At 41.2% G+C, this 21,173-nt stretch overlaps 2 protein-coding genes across 6 annotated transcripts in view; both read right to left on the bottom strand.

The window, feature by feature from the left end:
• LOC142159815 (uncharacterized) overlaps positions 1-21,173 on the bottom strand; it is a 202,168-nt gene that overhangs the window by 135,415 nt on the left and 45,580 nt on the right. The window lies entirely within an intron of this gene.
• Positions 462-21,173, bottom strand: part of LOC142159871 (uncharacterized) — a 100,577-nt gene continuing 79,865 nt past the window's right edge. For 2 of the 5 annotated variants that reach the window (XM_075214710.1, XM_075214711.1), the window contains exons 4-5: positions 11,116-11,239; positions 462-4,344 (exon numbers count right to left, since the gene is read on the bottom strand). In XM_075214710.1, the coding sequence (XP_075070811.1) occupies positions 3,107-4,344; positions 11,116-11,239 (1,362 nt within the window). In that variant the 3' untranslated portion in view covers positions 462-3,106. Of the gene's footprint in view, positions 4,345-11,115; positions 11,240-12,198; positions 12,391-12,670; positions 12,822-16,722; positions 16,762-21,173 lie in introns of those variants that run through there. The other 3 variants (XM_075214709.1, XM_075214712.1, XM_075214713.1) reach the window with 3 other exon arrangements.

Here is a 21,173-nt window from a genome sequence, read left to right as displayed (position 1 = left end):
TTTAAAGTGAGGCTTAAGTAGTTACAGATTAGACGGCGTCTTTTTTCGTCCCTGACTTTGAGCTGTTTTCTGAATGGTGTCACACACACGGCACCATCACCTATCAAACAGGTTACAGATTTGCTGAATCGCCCACCAAAACAGTGCTCTCAAACTAATACACGCCTATGATCTGTCACCACCTACTGAATAAGGGCAATAGGACCTCAATTTACTGGCACACAATGACACATACCTTGTTACACACATGTTAACAATGCACACACCAACAATCAAAGGGTTAACACTCCAAAACTCTGTTACACAAATGTACCCACTGGTACACACTAGGGCTTGTTAGTCAAATGGATTCTCGATTCACATACCAGCATTCAAAGGGTTAACATGGTCAAGCAATACTTATCATAAAAGGCTAATGGGCTCATTAGAGTATCAAAAAGACAACACTTATTACATTTTAGATTTAATACACAAAAGGAACAGGGCATTTTAATATAAATAAAAAAAGAACATAATAAATGACATCCAAATAATAAATGCAACACAACTGTAAAAACAAACAGGATAAAATTACAGAGAATAAAACTTACGTATCATGGTCTGTATGCCTGGGGCCAGGCAGAAATAAATGAGCCCCAAGAGCTGACCATCTGCATTCTCCCACACAGAGTATTTCAGCATTTTTAACTGGCATTCAGAGGGGGCAGCGTATATGCTCATGTGGGGGAGGAAATGTCCCCTATCTGTCAATTATAGTTTGTCCAAAAATAATCCAAAAGTTTGGACCTTCTAAAACTTTTCTTGGACATATCACAGAGACATAATTCCCCCAGCAATAATCCAGTCATAACCTCCCACATATTTACATATCAAATATGATGGAATTACAACAATATCAAATATAATTCCAAAAGATATGTGACAACTGTGGTTTCCCTCTACAGTCATCATTTTCACAAAACTTGTGCGATTTTTGCCCCTAAGTATAGCTTGGCACACTGATTTCCCAAAATATAAAATATGAAGGTATTTTCTTTGAAGTTAATATTTCTTAAATACAAGCATAGGAAGCCTTTATCTTTTGCATTCGCCTAAAAGGTTCTCGCCTCATAGACTACTTTGCTATTACAATGCCTTAATTAGACCGTCTACTCTACGTAGGAAAGGCCATGTGTTATCAGAGATAATTCATGGCTGAAATCTGCATATGTTAAGTGAGTTTCCTGAAAGAAGGTCTGAGCTTACCTTAATTACCTGGGCTGACTGGTCAAATGTTTTTAAACACTTTTTGCCTGAGGGCAAATCATGTATATTCGTATTTAACATTTTTTTTTTAATTGGTCCTTCACATCGACCATCTGGGATTTATGATAGTTAATTTATTTCAAATTTCTCATATATTGATATATGGGCACATGTTCATAACAATATTTATCTTAATAATAAGTTCTTCTAGTCACAGTTCTCTTGCACTTTTATATATGTTTATGCAAAAACACATTTGCTGTAAGTGTAGCCTATGAGTGTTTTATTATTGAAATTGACATGGTCAGATCCGAGAACTGTTAAACATGAACTTATACACAGAGAGATCCCCCAGCACACTGCTATAGCCAGCAACAGATCTGCCATTTCTACTGTAGATAAAAATGCAAAAGTCTTAGTTGCACACATTTGCAAATGTATGTTAAAGCCACCCGCCACTCCACGGCGCTTTTGCTAATAGGGTGGTCCTAACTCTAAACAATGAGAGTCCCATATATTTGGGCCATACATATGTGTTTTTAAATTGAGAGCTAACTTACCAAGGAGGTACCCCAGAGACCTCCAAGTAGCAATCCAATGTCAGCACTCCCCCTCAGCTACTGACATCAACATGCCTCTCAGACAAATAAAGAAGTGTAAGTCAAGTAAGTATCATTGTTTAGAGTTAGGACCACCCTATTAGCAAAAGCGACGTGGAGAGGCGGGTGGCTTTAACATACATTTGCAAATGTGTGCAACTAAAACTTTTGCATTTTTATCTACAGTAGAAATGGCAGATCTGTTGCTGGCTATAGCAGTGTGCTGGGGGATCTCTCTGTGTGTTTGTTCCTTTTAGGATAACCCCACCCTTTCAAGCACCTGGTATAGCCTATAAATTGATTGAGCAACTTACACTTCTTTATAAACATGAACTTATGTCTTACTGCAACTAGATCTTTTAAAACCTTAGTGGACACACAAAAAAAGATCATAAAGTTGATTCTAATTGAATCATTTTTATATGTTCAGTATTTGAACATGAAGTTTTTAAGCTAAATAACGGTAATAATGTGCGGACCACGTTATTCTAAAGAACAATGCGGCTAATTGAATCTACCCCTATGAGTTCCTTAGTGGACGATCATTTTGATTGATGAGAGTTCCGGCATTATTATACTCTGTTTACAGGCTTTACAATCAAATACAATTTATTGATCTGTCATATAAATGCCCTGATAAAAATTCCATCTGCGTGTTTTTAAGATATATTTTTTCTCATCATTTTGTTTTTGACATAATGGTGTAAGATTTTTTCAGAATAAAAATTGTTGCACTAGCTAAGTAGACTCTTTATTTGTGATGTCTGCCATCATATTAACTTATTCAATGTTTACTTGGAGTCTATAAATATGTTTCTCTCAGCGTTGCTTTTTTCTTTTGTTTGGTATACATATCAGAGGGGAGTACAGAACATTTTCCCTAAGAAGAGCTGCAATCTTTCTATTTGTTTATCATTTTTACTAGCGCCAGGGATCTCTTATTTTTTGTAGTACATCCAATATAAACTGTCACATTATTTAAGTAATATTAACTAAGCTTTCATAATTTTATAAACAAAACATTTCCCACAGGGGAAGATAGTGATGGAGAAACGTGGTATATTGCAGCCCCCCCCAAGAAACAGATTCATACAATAACTAGAACAATAGGAGACTGTGCACTGGCTTAAACCTTTATCAGGATAGAGAACTGGAAAAGAGTTGACGCAGAACTCAATTCAGGGGAGGAGAAATCATTAAAAGAACATTAAAAGAATTGTTCATTGGATAAAGCACTGTCCACTTACATCAGCTATTCACCTCTATGATTGTTTGTGCATTCTCTGATGTTTAACAAGATTTGCTTTAGATCTAAAACATTTCCCACACTCAGAGCATGAAAATGGCCTCTCACCAGTGTGAACTCTCTGATGTGAAACAAGAGTTCCTTTAGATGTAAAACATTTCCCACACTCAGAACAAGAGAATGGCCTTTCACCAGTGTGACTTCTCTGATGTTCAACAAGATATCCTTCATACATAAAACATTTCCCACACTCAGAACAAGTAAACCGATGCTCACCAGTGTGAATTCTCTGATGTTTAACAAGATTGGATTTTTGTGTAAAACATTTCCCACATTCTGAACATGAAAATGGCTTCTCACCAGTGTGAATTCTATCATGAGAAACAAGGGTTCCTTTAGATGTAAAACATTTACCACACTCAGAACAAGAATATGGCTTTTCACCTGTGTGAGTTTTCAGATGCTCAACAAGGCTTGACTTATATGTAAAACATTTCCCACATTCAGAGCAAGAAAACAGTTGCTCACCATTGTGACTTTTCTGATGTTTAACAAGATTTGATTTAAATGTAAAACATTTCCCACACTCTGAACATGAGAATGGCTTCTCACCAGTATGACTTCTCTCATGTTCAATAAGATATCCTTTTGATGTAAAACATTTTCCACAAACAGAACAAGAAAATGGCTTCTCACCAGTGTGACTTCTCTGATGTTCAATAAGATACCCTTCATACGTAAAACATTTCCCACACTTAGAACAAGAAAACTGATGCTCTACAGTGTGAATTCTCTGGTGTTTAACAAGATTTGATTTATATGTAAAACATTTTCCACATTCAGAACATGAAAATGGCTTTTCATTAGTATGAATTGTATGATGTAAATCAAGACATGATCTATGTCTAAAACATTTCCCACATTTAGAACATAGAAATGGCTTCTCCTCTTTATGAGTTATCTGATGTTCAACAAAAACTGATTTTTGTTCAAGAGAAATCAGAGATGATGTGTGTATAATACATTTACTAGAATCATAACAGGGACATAATTTGCCATCTTTAGAAGCTGTATTATGTGTAACATTATCTGATTTATCACGAGAACATCCCTCATAATTAGAAGGATCAGATGATACTACATGTCTATTTGGGTCTTCCCCTGGAGAATCTTGTGTGATGTTGTCATCTTCCATTTTAATATCTGGAGATAAAATGAGATGTCCCTCTGATGTATTCCTGCTGTGTCCATCTGCTGGGAAGATAGAAAGGCCTATATTAATTCACAGTTAAAGCCATTTTATCTGAATTTCTTCATTTCCAGTAGGAGTTCTCTAATAGTTTTGGAGAAAAAAAGTTATAATATTCCTACTGCATAACTTTCCATACCATTTTTACTGTGTAACAAAACAGACACCTGTAAACCTGTACAGAGAAGTGAGCCCAGAGGAACGATTGTACATAAAACGGATCTGAGGATCAGTCATCAGCTATTTATATAGCGCCACTTATTCCGCAGCGCTGTACAGAGAACTCACATCAGTCCCTGACCCATTGGAGCTTACAGTTTAAATCCCCTAACACACACACACACACACACACAGGCCAAGAAGGACTAGGGTCAATTTAATAGCAGCCAATTAAACTACAATTATGTTTTTTGGAGTGTGGAAGGAAGTGCTGGCAGGACAAATCCAGACTCTGTCCCAGATGGTCCAGGAGCTGTCCCAGCGGCAGGCTGCCCAAGAACAAGCGTCTAGAGCTACACAAGCCGCCCAGTCTGCTGTGGTGGAACCCAAGATGCATTTACCTGACCGCTTTTCGGGAGATCGCAGGCTTTTCCGTAACTTCCGTGACCGCTGCAAACTCTATTTCAAATTGAGACCACTATCGTCTGGATCTCCACAGCAAAAGGTGGGGATAATTATCTCTCTCCTACAAGGGGATCCGCAATCCTGGGCCTTCAGCTTAGATTCCAATAGCCCAAAGTTACAGTCTGTGGACGCCTTCTTTGAAGCACTTGGGTTGATTTATGATGACCCGGACCGAGTGGCTTCTGCCGAAGCACAGCTGCGATCCTTGTCACAAGGGCAACGATCTGCGGAGGAATATTGTTCCAGTTTCAGGTGTTGGTCTTCAGACTGTGCATGGAATGACCCAGCTCTTCGTTGTCAGTTCCGTCTGGGGCTCTCTGAGCAAATCAAGGACTCCCTGGTCCAATATCCTATTGCAGAGTCTCTTGAAGAACTTATGCAGCTAGCTATCCGGATCGACAGGAGATACAGGGAAAGGAAGACCGAAAAAGGAAAGCTCTTCTACCTTTTCTCCTATGCTTCTGCAAGCTGCTCCTTTTGACCAAGTCGAGCCTATGCAACTGGGAGCATATAGACTGTCATCGGAGGAACGAACCCGGAGGCGTACCTTAGGTCTCTGCCTGTATTGTGGAGAAAAGGGTCATCTGCTCCGTTCCTGCCCCGTCAAACCGGGAAAAGACCGGGCCAAGTGAACATGGAGGGTGTCCACTTAGGCCTGCAAGTAATCTCTCCCAAAAATTCTTTACTTGTCCCTGCTCAGCTCACCTTTGACGGACGAGAATTGTCCATTCCAGCCTTTCTGGACAGTGGAGCTGCCGGAAACTTTTTGGACTTGGCCCTCGCCCGGTTCTTGGGTTTCGCAGCCGTTCCATTGGAATCCGTCATCACAGTCTTCGGATTAGATGGAAATCGTCTAGATAAGGGTGAGATACATCATCGTTCACCCCCTTTGCAGTTAAAATTGGGTGCCCTTCACTCCGAGACCATCTCTCTGTATCTAATTAATTGTCCTTCAGTTCCTTTAATAGTGGGTCACCCTTGGCTAGTTCTTCACAATCCCTGTATTGATTGGACCAAGGGGGAGATCATCAAATGGGGTCCTCGATGTTCTTCCTCATGTTTGTCTCTTCCACTCAGAATTGCTCGGATCTGTCCGGAACGTTTGCCTCTTCATTACCACGAGTTTTCTGACGTTTTCTCTAAAAAAGAAGCGGATGTTCTTCCTCCACATCGGGAGTACGATTGTGCTATTGACCTTGTACCTGGTTCTAGGTTGCCCAAGGGAAGATTATACGCATTATCTATTCCAGAAACCCAGTCCATGGAATCATATGTAAAGGAGAACCTGCAAAAAGGCTTCATACGGCCTTCCAAGTCTCCTGCCGGAGCAGGCTTCTTCTTTGTGGCTAAAAAAGATGGTGGGCTGAGGCCTTGTATTGATTATAGAGGGCTAAATAAAATAACCATTAAAAATACTTACCCTCTGCCACTTATCTCAGCCATCTTCGATCAATTAAAAGGAGCTAAGATTTATTCCAATATTGACCTACGAGGAGCCTACAATTTGATACGTATCCGAAGTGGCGACGAGTGGAAGACCGCCTTTAAAACTCAAACGGGCCATTACGAGTACCTTGTCATGCCCTTCGGCCTCAGCAATGCTCCAGCTGTTTTCCAAGACTTAATCACCGATGTCCTTCGTGAATTCTTGGGTTCCTTCGTAGTAGTTTATTTGGACGACATCCTGATTTATTCCCGCTCATTAGAACAACACCGGAAACATGTTCGGCAAGTACTCCTGAAGCTCCGTCATCATCATCTATATGCTAAACTAGAAAAATGTGACTTCAAAGTTTCCAGGGTCACTTTTCTGGGGTATGTTATTTCTCCTGAAGGCTTTGCCATGGATCCCACAAATGTACAGGCCATTCTGGATTGGGTACAACCCTCTAATTTAAAGGCCATCCAAAGATTCTTAGGATTCGCCAGCTACTATAGAAAGTTTATCAGTTCATTTTCCATCCTCATCGCCCCCATCACTGCTCTGACTCGTAAGGGTGCTGATCCAAAGGTCTGGTCGCCTACTGCAGTTTCCGCCTTCAAAGCCTTGAAACGTGCTTTCATGTCTGCCCCAGTTCTAAGACATCCGAATCCAGACCTCCCATTCATTGTTGAAGTCGATGCTTCGGATGTTGGAGTTGAAACCGTATTATCTCAGAAAGATCCTAAAGATCACCGCCTTCATCCCTGTGCTTATCTGTCTCGAAAATTCTCTTCCGCTGAAGAACATTACGACGTGGGCAATCGTGAGTTACTGGCCGTCAAATGGGCATTGGAAGACTGGCGCCACTGGCTGGAAGGAGCAAGACATACTATTACCATCTATACGGACCACAAAAACCTATCCTACATTGACTCCGCTAAAAGATTGAATTCCAGGCAAGCACGGTGGTCCCTCTTCTTCTCCAGTTTCCAATTTGTTATTACTTTTCGGCCTGGTTCAAAGAACCTAAGAGCGGATGCCCTGTCCCGTAACTTTATTTCCTCTCAAAGTCCAGTTTCTGAGCCCTGTTCCATTATTCCTGCCTCTTCTATTTTGATTTCCTTCACGCAGGAACTGGGTAAAACCCTTCAGCAGTGTCAACCACAGGCCCCTTCTGAAACACCAGTGGGCAAACTTTTTGTGCCTGTACACCTCAGGAAGTCGGTCCTCTCACAGTGTCATAACAACAAAGCTTCTGGACATACCGGTATAGCCAAGATCATCGAAATTGTCTCTCGTACGGTCTGGTGGCCATCATTGTCTAAAGATATAAGAGAGTATGTATCGTCCTGTGACTTGTGCTCCAAGAACAAAGTTTCCCCGAGTTCCGTATCAGGGCCATTACTGCCATTGCCTGTCCCAGTCAGACCTTGGACCCATGTGTCCATGGATTTCATCGTTGATTTACCCCTATCCTCTGGGTGTAACACCATCTGGGCAACCGTGGACCGGTTCAGCAAAATGGCCCATTTTATTCCGTTGACCAAGTTACCTTCTGCCCGTTCTTTGGCCACTTTATTCGTCAAATATATATTCCGTTACCATGGACTTCCGAAAGATATCGTGTCAGACCGGGGCTCACAGTTCATCGCAGTCTTCTGGAGGTCCTTTTGCTCTCTCCTAGGCATCCACCTCAGTTTGTTGTCTGTCTACCACCCGCAGTCAAACGGACAGACCGAGAGGATGAATCAATCCCTGGAGCAATACCTTCGACTGTATATTTCCAAACACCGTGACAATTGGGCTGACCTCCTTCCCTGGGCCGAATTTGCGTATAACAACGCATGCCACACGTCTTCCTGGTGTTCTCCTTTTTATTGTAACTTGGGATACCATCCTAGGGCCAACTCTTTATCCTCTCTTTCCACCGATAGACCACCTGGCCACCCGCCTTAGGAAGATTTGGAAGTCTGTACATCAGTCCTATACTTCGAGCTTCCTTTAGGTCAAAAAAAAATTCGGACTTACATCGCTCTGCTTGTTCATTCAAAGTTGGGGACTCTGTGTGGCTCTCCACTCGGAATATAAGACTCCATCAGCCGTGTAAGAAATTAGGACCTAAATTTATTGGTCCATTTACCATTTTAAAGCAAGTCAACCCAGTGGCCTTCAAACTGAAGCTTCCGGAATCTTTAAAGATCCCCAGTACGTTTCACTGCTCTTTATTGAAACCTGCCCGATCTTCCAGAAGATTCAAACCTCAACCAGTTTCGGTGGATGAACATCAAGAGTTTGTAGTGGAGAAAATCCTGGATTCAAAGAATGTCCAGGGTCAGGTTCACTACTTAGTCCACTGGAAAGGGTATGGTCCTGAAGAACGGTCGTGGGTACCACAGAGAAACCTACACTCAGACAGGTTACTCACTGAATTCTTTAAAAGATATCCCAGAAAACCAGGTTGTCGGGGTTCCTTGACCCTTCCTCAAGGGGGGGGTACTGTTACGAGCCGCGGCGGCTCTGGGCACCGCCGCGACTCGCTCGCGTCTGCTGCTGGACGCCCCGGCCGTCGTCATGACGACCGGGACGTAATTTCCGCTTTACCCCCCGACCGTTGCCAAGGCAACGGTCGGAACGCTTCCTTGTGTAGCGCCGAGACCCAGCATCCAGGGCAGCCGGGCGCGTGCGCAAACTAAATAGAAACAGCTGGCCACTTACTCCTGGGTCTCTGGCACTTCCTATTGGCCAGTACTTGTATTTAAGGCAGGGAGGGGCAAAGCCGGTTATAGTTCCTGCTTCTGCTGACTAGCCTGCTCGTGTTCCTGGTTGCTGTACCTTTGTTGGATTGATTCTTCGTTGCTGACCTTCTGCCTGATTCCTGACTCCGTTTTGATTGCCTGTGCCCTTTTGACCCTTTGCCTGGATTTCTTCACTGCTGATTTGCCTGTGCCCTCTGACTCCGGTTCGTGTCCTGGATATTCTGTCTGCTGCCTGCCTTGACCCTTGCCTGACCTCACTCTGCTATTTCTCCTATCTGCTATTGCTGGGTTCTCCCCAGTCTGCGCACAATTCACGACCCTCAGCTGTCTGCGGCCAAGTCTGTCCCCACCACTAGGGGCTCCAGTGAAAACCAGACTTCTGAGCAGACTCCGGGTTTTGTGTTGCTGGCTGTGGGGGTTCCTAACACTGCTTTAATGTTCTTGTGCCAAATTTCTAACGGGATCCACTGAATTGGCATTGCTATGTGATATGTTAGCACTTTATAAAGTAAAGGTTAATAATATTAGCAACTACAATAAGAAAGGACAGCATGCCAAGTCCCAGGATGGTATGGAGGACTGTCAAAGAACTTTGTGGAAAACATATTTCTTTATACAACAATCAACCAATTTAGAAATCCCGACAAGCCAACAACTGTGGATATGGCTGTCAGTCTTACTGAAAACTGTGTATGGCAGAGTTTAGTGTTAAGCTATGATGCTCGGTTACTAAAGCCTGAACGCTGAGCCCGCTCAAGACTTGTTCTGAATTTCTCTGCTGTAAAAATCCAAGAAATGTTGTACATCACTAAATGGTTGAGGAAGCTGATGTCAGAAACGTTACCGTAGGAACATTTGTAATGCCATAAAATTATAGCTTATATAGTAGTCCTACACGTTTCATATAAGGTAGACATTCGAGTACAGAGAATCCCATGGCTTTGTAGATCAGGCCAAGCTTCAGCTGAAGAACACTGTGGTTGAAGACAGATTGTCTAGAGAAAGTAGTTCTCTCTACTAAGGAATAAAAGAAATGTTGACAAGATCTGAGAACTAGGTGTGTCAAGGCCATACTGGTACAACGAACATGACCTTTACTTCTTTCTTGATGTTCTCAATGACCCACAAAAATCCTCATGTAGAGCAGAGATGCACTGTCCACCCCTTCGATAAAGTCATTCTGGGGCAAGTTGGGATCAGACAACGTATTTGCGAAAACTGAGGGCTCGGCATCTCTGCAGTATGTTGCAGGTGCTGATGCCTGCAGATGATGTACGTGCCGACGTGCTGTATGTGTCCATGTGTGTGATGTCACCATGCACATATGAACGCAGAGGATCATGGAAGTTCATGGGAGTTCAGTAGGTCAAAGTTAGAATTTGGGACATGAAGTTCTGTTCACTGGAGAACCTTGGACATTTCTTGAGAGACAGCACAACTCTTGAAACTGTTGTAATAGTTGAAGACTACATTTGTTGCATCATTCAACTATATGCAAAGGAAATGCTGTATACAAGATTCACTCAGGGAAAGAAAAATGCAAGGAAAATGGTCAAATGTGTAAAATATCGATGGGGGGTGATTTCTTATGAGAGCGATGTCCCTGACAGATAGAGTAGCGCATCACTGTCCACACACAAGGACAACTGGATCCATTATCTCTGTACAGGTTAGGGAAATCTGAAAGCATCGGGGCTGAGCCCACTAGAGCTAGTGGTGTTCGAAAGTAATAAAGTCTAGTTCCTCTAGTTCATTGGAAAACCCTGCCCTCCCCCCAAATGTTTACAACCATGTGAATAGAGAGGAAGGGGGAAGATAGACATCTCTCTGGGGTATTTCTGTTACATGATCCATCTGTAGAAGACACACAGTGACTGAATACATTGTTTATATGTGATTATAATATAATTTGTGCATATAGGTCACCCACAAACTTGCTCTCTCCTTTACAATAAATTAAATTCTCCTCTTACCCAGAGATGTGAGGGGCGGATGATTCTTCCTCATTACGTCCTCGTACAGACCCTTGTGTCCTTCTAAATACTCCCACTCCTCCATGGAGAAATAGACAGTGACATCCTCACACCGCAGAGGAACCTGACACACACACTGATACAGTCATCATGCAGAAACACCAAGAGGGGTAATAAGGGTAGACACATCAGGAGGTTTGAGAAACAAATGATTGATGATCTAGGTAGACTAGAGGAATGGTCAAGAAAGTGGCAACTACAGTTTAGTTCCAAAAAATGCAAAATCATGCACGTGGGTCTCAAAAGCCCAGAGGCTAAATGTAGTACTAAAAGCACTATAATGGAAACTGCTAAGGAGGAAAGGGATCTAGGAGTCACTATTTCAGGTGACATAAAGGCAGGTAAGTAATGTAACAAAGCAATGAGGAAGGCAAGTCGGATACTTGGTTGCACAGGGAGAGGAATCAGTAGCAGAAAGAAAGAAAGAAGTAATAATACCACTGTATAGGTCATTGGTACGGTCTCATCTAGAATACGGTGTTCAGTTCTGGAGGCCATAACTCCAGAAGGATATAAATCCATTAGAGACTGTACAAAGAAGGGCAACTAAAATGGTGCATGGCCTACAGCACAAAACTTACACGAAAAGACTCAAAGATCTTAATATGTATATCTTGTAGTAGAGAAGAGAAATGGGGACATGATAGAAACTTTCAAATATATCAACATGGTACAGGAGGGAAACATTCTTCAAAGGAAGAGAAGTACTAGAACACGAGGACATGTACTGACACTGGGGGGAGGTAGGTTCAGAGGAAATACTACTTCACAGAAAGGGTTGTGGATAAGTGGAGTAGCCTCCCATCACAGGTGGTAGAGGCTAATACAGTAGAGCAGTTTAAACATGCTTGGGATAGACATAAGGATATCATTACAAAGAACTAAGAATCAAATAGGGTTTTAGGTTATCATAGGTTAAAATATGGGCAGACTAGATGGGCCAAGTGGTTCTTATCTGCCGTCAAATTCTGTTTCAGACACATCCCTGGTGTTACTGTATAATGTCCCATTCCCAGCAGTCACCTCTCCAGTCAGCAGCTGAATGATCTTGTTGGTCAGTTCCAGGATCTTCTGGTCATTGTCTCTGTCATGTATCAGTGAGTGAGGTGGAGGCACCGTGATGGGGCTCTGGGTCCTGCTCAATCCTCCTGACACACAGGGATGGCTGCTGGGTGTCTCACTATCACCAGATGTCTTCTTCACTACTGTGTAATCCTGTGTATTGACAGACACGCAAATAAATATAACTAAATATTATAACAGAACCCCTAACCTCTAATATCAGATGGATGACGACTTTCCTAATAAAGTAAGAGTGATGTCACTGTGTCATTCGGAGAATTCCTCATGTCTCCACTCAGGCCCCTGTCTTATTAACAGAGATAAGAGTGATGTCACTGTGATATTCCCAGAATCCCTCACTTCTCCAGTCATGCCCCTGTTTCATTAATAGAGATATGACTGAGGTCACCGTGACAATCCCAGAATCCCTCACCTCTCCAGTCAGCAGGCAGATGATCTCCAGAGTGAGATTTAATATCCTCCCAGTCATCTTGTTCCTGTCCTTGTCCATCTTTGAAGGATCAGTCATGGATAGGACTTTGGATCTTGTGTAGGATCATTGGGAGATGTCAGCAAAGAAGATCCTGTAATAAAGTAAAATTAATGTAAATAAGAAGAATGTATTCTATATATAAAACAGTATAGTGGGCATAATGAAGAGGTTTTGATAAGTAGACAATAAATATTCATCATTAATTAAGGCATACAGCTGAGCCTAATTAAACAACTGAAAATTAAAGCAGCAATCCCATGAAAAAAAATAATTCTTATTTATGATTCTGGACTACCATGGCAACCACAGTCACAAGGTACATGATGTAGTGAGCAGAGATGCTTTAGAACAGAGGTGTCCAAACCCAGTCCTCAATAGCTACCAACAGGTCATGTTTTCACGGTTTTTGTCTGGAGAAACAGGTGGGATAATTACTGACCCAGGTAAATAGATTAACTCACCCGTGCACGATTAAAAAAATCCTAAAAACATGACCTGTTGGCAGCACTTGAGGACTGAGTTTGGACACCTATGGTTTAGAAATTTCCTCTAAGCTCTAACTGCAATGTGACATCCTCTTTCTACCCCCCCTCATCCCCATCAGATGACATGCTGAGAGGCTGTGCAGCAGACTATGGCTGGCAGACATTTTTGTTTGCCAGAGAGCTTTTGAAAAGGAGATAATAGTAAGGATAGATTATGAAAATGACTATGAGTTGGATACTTAATAGATATAAAACGTGCTATTTAAAGAACAAAATCTATGTGGGACTGAGACTAAAATAGTAAGACTGTAGGCTTCTTTTATGACAACACTTTCAGAGCCTGTTATGGCGGATAAGACAGAAGAAGAGCTGGAACGATCTACATAACAGCTGTATATACAATGTCAGATGTGTATAAGCAGGGAGCCCAAGAGGCTGCAGACCTCTCAGGCCCCTGACAACTGACAGGTCCACGGTTGTCAGCCCCTTCTCATTCATTTCTGTATAAAGAACAAGCAGGGAAACACCTGTGTGTTCATGTAGAGCGGTAGTAAACTACTGGGACGCTGCCTTATATTTGAGGGCTCTGGTGATGGTATAATGTGGGGGACACATGCAGTTATAGTCTGGTGCACTGCAGTTGGTAAGTAGGGGTTCTAGATCCAGCACGTGGGGTAACAAGACCTTATGTAATGTGGGGTTACTAATGCTGTTGTAATCTGGGAAGGGGGGGGCACTAGTAGTAATATGGGGACACTGGTATAACATACAATAATATACAATGATGTGTCAGTCATTACTGAATATACATGCACTGGTCACAGCTGGATACAGCAATGTAACCAATAACATGCGGGGTTGTTGTGGCCACTTAATGTCTTGTTCTGCAACTACATGGAATTTATTCCTGGGTGCTGGTTATGGTGGATTCTGGTGTAAGGAAACTGCTGGGGCACCGACATATATGAGAATACTGGTATAATGTAGGGACCACTGATATATTGTAGGGACACTAGTATAATGCAGGGACAATGGTATAATATAGGGACACTAGTATAATGTAGGGACTATGGTATAATATAAGGACACTAGTATAATGCAGGGACAATGGTATAAATATAGGGACACTAGTATAATGCAGGAATACTGGTATAATGCAGGGACTATGGTATAATATAGGGACACTAGTATAATGTAGGGACTATGGTATAATATAGGGACACTAGTATAATGCAGGGACAATGGTATAATATAGGGACACTAGTATAATGTAGGGACTATGGTATAATATAGGGACACTAGTATAATGCAGGGACAATGGTATAATATATGGACACTAGTATAATGTAGGGACTATGGTATAATATAGGGACACTAGTATAATGTAGGGACTATGGTATAATATATGGACACTAGTATAATGCAGGGACAATGGTATAATATATGGACACTTGTATAATGCAGGAATACTGGTATAATATAGGGACACTAGTATAATGCAGGAATACTGGTATAATATAAGGACACTAGTATAATGCAGGAATACTGGTATAATATAAGGACACTGGTATAATGCAGGAATACTGGTATAATATAAGGACACTATTAAATGCAGGAATACTGGTATAATATAAGGACACTAGTATAATGCAGGAATACTGGTATAATATAAGGACACTAGTATAATGCAGGAATACTGGTATAATATAAGGACACTAGTATAATGCAGGAATACTGGTATAATATAGGGACACTAGTATAATGCAGGAATACTGGTATAATATAGGGACACTAGTAAATGCAGGAATACTGGTATAATATAGGGACACTAGTATAATGCAGGAATACTGGTATAATATAGGGACACTAGTATAATGCAGGAATACTGGTATAATATAAGGACACTAGTATAATGCAGGAATACTGGTATAATATAAGGACACTAGTATAATAGGGCAGCACGGTGGCTTAGTGGTAGCACTTCTGCCTCACAGCACTGGGGTCATGAGTTCAATTCCCGACCATGGCCTTATCTGTGTGGAGTTTGTATGTTCTCCCTGTGTTTGCGTGGGTTTCCTCCGGGTGCTCCGGTTTCCTCCCACACTCCAAAAAACATACTAGTAGGTTAATTGGCTGCTATCAAAATTGACCCTAGTCTCTACCTGTCTGTCTCCCTCTGTGTCTGTCTGTATGAGTCTGTCTGTGAGTGTGTGTCTATATTAGGGAATTTAGACTGTAAGCTCCAATGGGCAGGGGCAGGGACAGATGTGAATGAGTTCTCTGTACAGCGCTGCGGAATCAGTGGCGCTATATAAATAAATGGTGATGATGATGATGATAATGCAGGAATACTGGTATAATATAGGGACACTAGTATAATGCAGGAATACTGGTATAATATAAGGACACTAGTATAATGCAGGAATACTGGTATAATATAAGGACACTAGTATAATGCAGGAATACTGGTATAATATAGGGACACTAGTATAATGCAGGAATACTGGTATAATATAAGGACACTAGTATAATGCAGGAATACTGGTATAATATAAGGACACTAGTATAATGCAGGAATACTGGTATAATATAGGGACACTAGTATAATGCAGGAATACTGGTATAATATAGGGACACTAGTATAATGCAGGAATACTGGTATAATATAAGGACACTAGTATAATGCAGGAATACTGGTATAATATAAGGACACTAGTATAATGCAGGAATACTGGTATAATATAGGGACACTAGTATAATGCAGGAATACTGGTATAATATAGGGACACTAGTATAATGCAGGAATACTGGTATAATATAAGGACACTAGTATAATGCAGGAATACTGGTATAATATAAGGACACTAGTATAATGCAGGAATACTGGTATAATATAAGGACACTAGTATAATGTAGGAATACTGGTATAATATAAGGACACTGGTATAATGCAGGGACTATGGTATAATATAAGGACACTAGTATAATGCAGGAATACTGGTATAATATAAGGACACTAGTATAATGCAGGAATACTGGTATAATATAAGGACACTAGTATAATGCAGGAATACTGGTATAATATAAGGACACTAGTATAATGCAGGAATACTGGTATAATATAAGGACACTAGTATAATGTAGGAATACTGGTATAATATAAGGACACTGGTATAATGCAGGGACTATGGTATAATATAAGGACACTAGTATAATGCAGGAATACTGGTATAATATAAGGACACTAGTATAATGCAGGAATACTGGTATAATATAAGGACACTAGTATAATGCAGGAATACTGGTATAATATAAGGACACTAGTATAATGCAGGAATAATGGTATAATATAAGGACACTAGTATAATGCAGGGACTATGGTGCTGGTATAAAGAACAGTGTGTCCAGGCCTCACACACAGGACTATATAACGAGCTGCCCTCTCACATTTCCCTGCACAGCATGGGGGCGCCCTCCTCTCTATAAATAAGAATAAACAGTACTGACCAGCAGCCTCCAATCACTATGAGTAGTCATGAATTCCCCCGGACACTGTACCGCGCATGCGCAGAAAGAGACATACAGCCGGGTGCAGGGCTCATACAGAGCTGGGGAGCGGCGGCCATGTTCTTGTGGTCCTAGCGCGGAGACACTGACTCTCCGTTGTTTTATTATAATTCTCCTCCCCCACCGTCCGTGTATAGAGTTGTGCTGCTTTATCTGCCAGTTATATGTTGTATGTTGTATGATTCTGGCTGCATGTGGCTGCATTGGTTTGTGGCACAAAACATAACCATGGTGATGATGAATCTAATAATGCTGTTTATATATATATATATATATATATATATATATATATATAAAGCCAAATTTGTGATTGCAACACTTTTATGAAGCCAGGCTCCCTATTGGTGTGAACTACTATCATGTTATAAATCTACTGGGTCATACTATTTTGGACCCAAGAGTTGATTACTAATGCATTTAAATCCCTTTGATTGTATTACCTTGAATTCCCCCCAGTTGGCAACATTTAATCTAGAGTCTGTAATGAATGATTACTTGCATTTGTGTAACTCACTCCCAGCTTGTCTCCTCCCTAAGCTCCAAAGTAACCGACGAGGAACCCTGTGCTCTTCGCTCCATGACACGTCACCGTATTCCCCCAGCAGCATCCTATCTATGAGGACAGAGGGCATCTCTCCCGCATATCTGTGCCCGGAGATTAGACCTACCACCGCCACCATCGTCCCTCCAGATCCTAAAACACATTTTGCTGCCTCTGCCGATTTTATGGGTCCCTAATTAATAAGACATATTTTTGGCACATGACTTGTTAAATTGTGGAGGAAAAAAACAGGCCCATCACTTTGCTTACAATTGTTAATTAGAGCTGGCAAACATACAAAATTAAATATATTACTAGTATGTTGAACTCCTTTCTGGGTTCCTTGGGTCTCTTTCTGCAATTAACCCTTGCTCAAGTTTTGATTTTCATACTTGTTCAGTGAGGTAAATACAAAGTTCTATTTTCTCCCATGGCCCCCATCTGAGTGGACCCAACATCTCTTCAGTCACTCCCCCCCTATGTTTATTCTCCTCTATTGTCCCCTCCCCCCCCCCTCCCCATCCTTACATATCCAGGATCCCCCCCTCTTTTTTAACTAAAAACAGCATTGACTGCTTCCCTGCTATTGTTCATCTCTATTCCTCTTCATTAGTCGTACTTTCTGTTTGTCTTTACAATATTTGAGCATTTGTTAATCTCCTTCATTATATACTATGTTCAATGTCATGATTATTGTGTATAATCCCTGTTTTGCACTTGGTGCCCTCAATAAAGTGTTCTTTAAAACAAACTTAAGTATTAAGATCATTTGTTATCACCAGCAAAGTATAGAATATCTACCTTTCAAACCTCAAAGGGGTCAACTTGTGTCACTATAGCCCCGAAAGTGTAAACCTGTCAATGGTCAAATAGTGTTTTTTTCTCCAACCCATCATATGTTCTAATATTCCTAATTTGGGTTCAATGGTCCTGTGGCCTTAGTGGGTGTGTTTTCACCAAGAAAAGAGATGTGTTGTAGGTGTGGTTTGGATGGATTGACCAAAGGGCTTCTTTTGTCCCAATTTTTCCCTTCAAAGATTGGGAGGTACGCACTATCTTGTGGTTACTTGTCATGCTATTATTCTACTTGCGCTTCCTTTTTCAGAGTGTTAATTGTATTTAAATTGGCTTAACAGTAAACAAAAAATAATACTAACTTTGGCCATTTATTATATTTTAGCCTTGTACAATTGTATTTTTAAATATTGCTCTTAGCCATCCACTTCTATATATATTGAGGTAAACAATGATAAAAATATAATTTAATGAAGCGTCTATAGAAACTATAAATCCTATGCAAGTTAGTAGAGGTTATAGATAACGGTATTTGGACAAATAGGACACCGTAGTTCTATGTACAAGACATTAACAGCGTAAGTTTCATCCACAAAGGAAGATATAAACACTCGTTATGGAGAAAAACAAAATAGGTGAAGAAGGAACAGTGTATACGTTTTTTGTTCAGAATAGGGGCAATTACAGCCCTCAGCTCACACTGTGTGTGACTGGATCACTTATAAGTAACTTATGGTAAAAATTTATTTAAAGGAGATAGCGCAGGGCACTTATTTATATAATTGCAAATGCACTTATTTTTTGAAATTGTGTATATTTTGGTAAGGGAAGTCTTTATTTCTGAGATCAGGGAAGAAACTCGTTCTTCAGGAGGGAATATCCTTACTACCCCTCCACACCATGTTCCCCTTCTTTCCTGTTGTTACCCCCCAATTAAAATGTAAACCAGGCATCAAAAAAAAAATTTCTTTATCTTTTTGTGTATTGTACGTCTGCATTTAATCATAAACACTTTGCTATAGTTGGTAACATAGTGGTGAGTGAGGGGTGTGTGGCTACTCAAATTGCATAAAAGTTGTTGCGTCCCCCCACTGCACAGTGCCGTGATTGGAGACATCACTCAGCAGGGGACAGGGATAGGATGACTTGATTCGCTGTGAATTGTGTAACCAAGTCCTTACTTACTTCACTAGAGATGTGGGAGACTGCACTGTTCACTTGGGATTCTGGCAGAACTCCTAGAAATTAAAAGAGTCTCCTGGACATTCCGGCAGAGTGTAGGCAAGCACGCCTTGCATTGTCTAAAATTGAATTAGGTTTGCATTTATCCTTTGTGCAGGATGTTTACTTTTTTATCGATTATATTTATTTTATGGTGTCAATAAACAGGTTTTTAAAAAAAAAAAAAAAAGATTAACTTGATGAACTGATGTTGCCAATGATGCTGGTTACTGCAACTTACTGGAATAACTGCTAATCTTTGAGATAGGACATCTGCCTGAATTTGCCTTTTGGAAACTCAGAAACACACAGTTGCTGCCAGTTGAATTATAGATTGAGAAGAAAAGACTTTGCTTAGCAACATCTGTAAGCATGGAAACTGGACTACAAGCTTGAAACCTCTGGATACCGGGACAGGACTCACTCTCAGATACAAGAACAGGACACTCTCTGACAACTTAAACACTAGTGGACATCTGAATAGGAAACTAGCTGCTCACCTGGACACCACTGTACATCTGGATGCACTTCCTCCAAAATGTTGGCCTCCCTATTCATCTCTGCTTACTGGCTCTTGCTTACTCCACACATAGGTGAAGTACAGGCTAATATAAGAGAAGGAGGCTGCATATTGGTTCACTAACTGAGAAGCCTCAGAAGCTCTCCCCAACTTCATCATCATCATCATCGATGATGAAGGAGGCTGCAACATATTGGTTCACTAACTGAGAAGCCTCAGAAGCTCTCCCCAACTTCATCATGATCATCGATGATGAAGGAGGCTGCAACATAGTGGTTCACTAACTGAGAAGCCTCAGAAGCTCTCCCCAACTTCATCATCATCATCATCGATGATGAAGGAGGCTGCAACATATTGGTTCACTATTCGAGAAGCCTCAGAAGCTCTCCCCAACTTTATCATCGATGATGAAGGAGGCTGCAACATAATGGTTCAATAACTGAAAAGCCTCAGAAGCTCTCCCCAACTTCATCATCATCATCAATGATGAAGGAGGCTGCAACATATTGGTTCACTAACTGAGAAGCCTCAGAAGCTCTCCCCAACTTCATCATCATCATCGATGATGAAGGAGGCTGTAACATAGTGGTTCACTAACTGAAAAGCCTCAAAACTCTCCCCAACTTCATCATCATCATCGATGATGAAGGAGGCTGCTGCAACATAGTGGTTCACTAATCGAGAAGCCTCAGAAGCTCTCCCCAACTTCATCATCATCATCGATGATGAAGGAGACTGCAACATAGTGGTTCAATAACTGAAAAGCCTCAGAAGCTCTCCCTAACTTCATCATCATCATCGATGATGAAGGAGACTGCAACATAGTGGTTCAACTAATCGAGAAGCCTCAGAAGCTCTCCCCAACTTCATCATCATCATCGATGATGAAGGAGGCCGCAACATAGTGGTTCACTAATCGAGTAGCCTCAGAAGCTCTCCCCAACTTCATCATCATCATCGATGATGAAGGAGGCTGCAACATAGTGGTTCACTATTCGAGAAGCCTCAGAAGCTCTCCCCAACTTCATCATTGATGATAAAGGAGGCTGCAACATAGTGGTTCACTAATCGAGAAGCCTCAGAAGCTCTCCCTAACTTCATCATCATCATCGATGATGAAGGAGACTGCAACATAGTGGTTCAACTAATCGAGAAGCCTCAGAAGCTCTCCCCAACTTCATCATCATCATCGATGATGAAGGAGACTGCAACATAGTGGTTCAATAACTGAAAAGCCTCAGAAGCTCTCCCCAACTTCATCATCATCATCGATGATGAAGGAGACTGCAACATAGTGGTTCAACTAATCGAGAA

Source organism: Mixophyes fleayi, chromosome 6 (assembly GCF_038048845.1).
Source record: "Mixophyes fleayi isolate aMixFle1 chromosome 6, aMixFle1.hap1, whole genome shotgun sequence".
Lineage (NCBI taxonomy): Eukaryota > Metazoa > Chordata > Amphibia > Anura > Limnodynastidae > Mixophyes > Mixophyes fleayi.
Note: the sequence above shows the minus strand (reverse complement) of the source record. Positions and strands in the feature narration are given on the sequence as shown.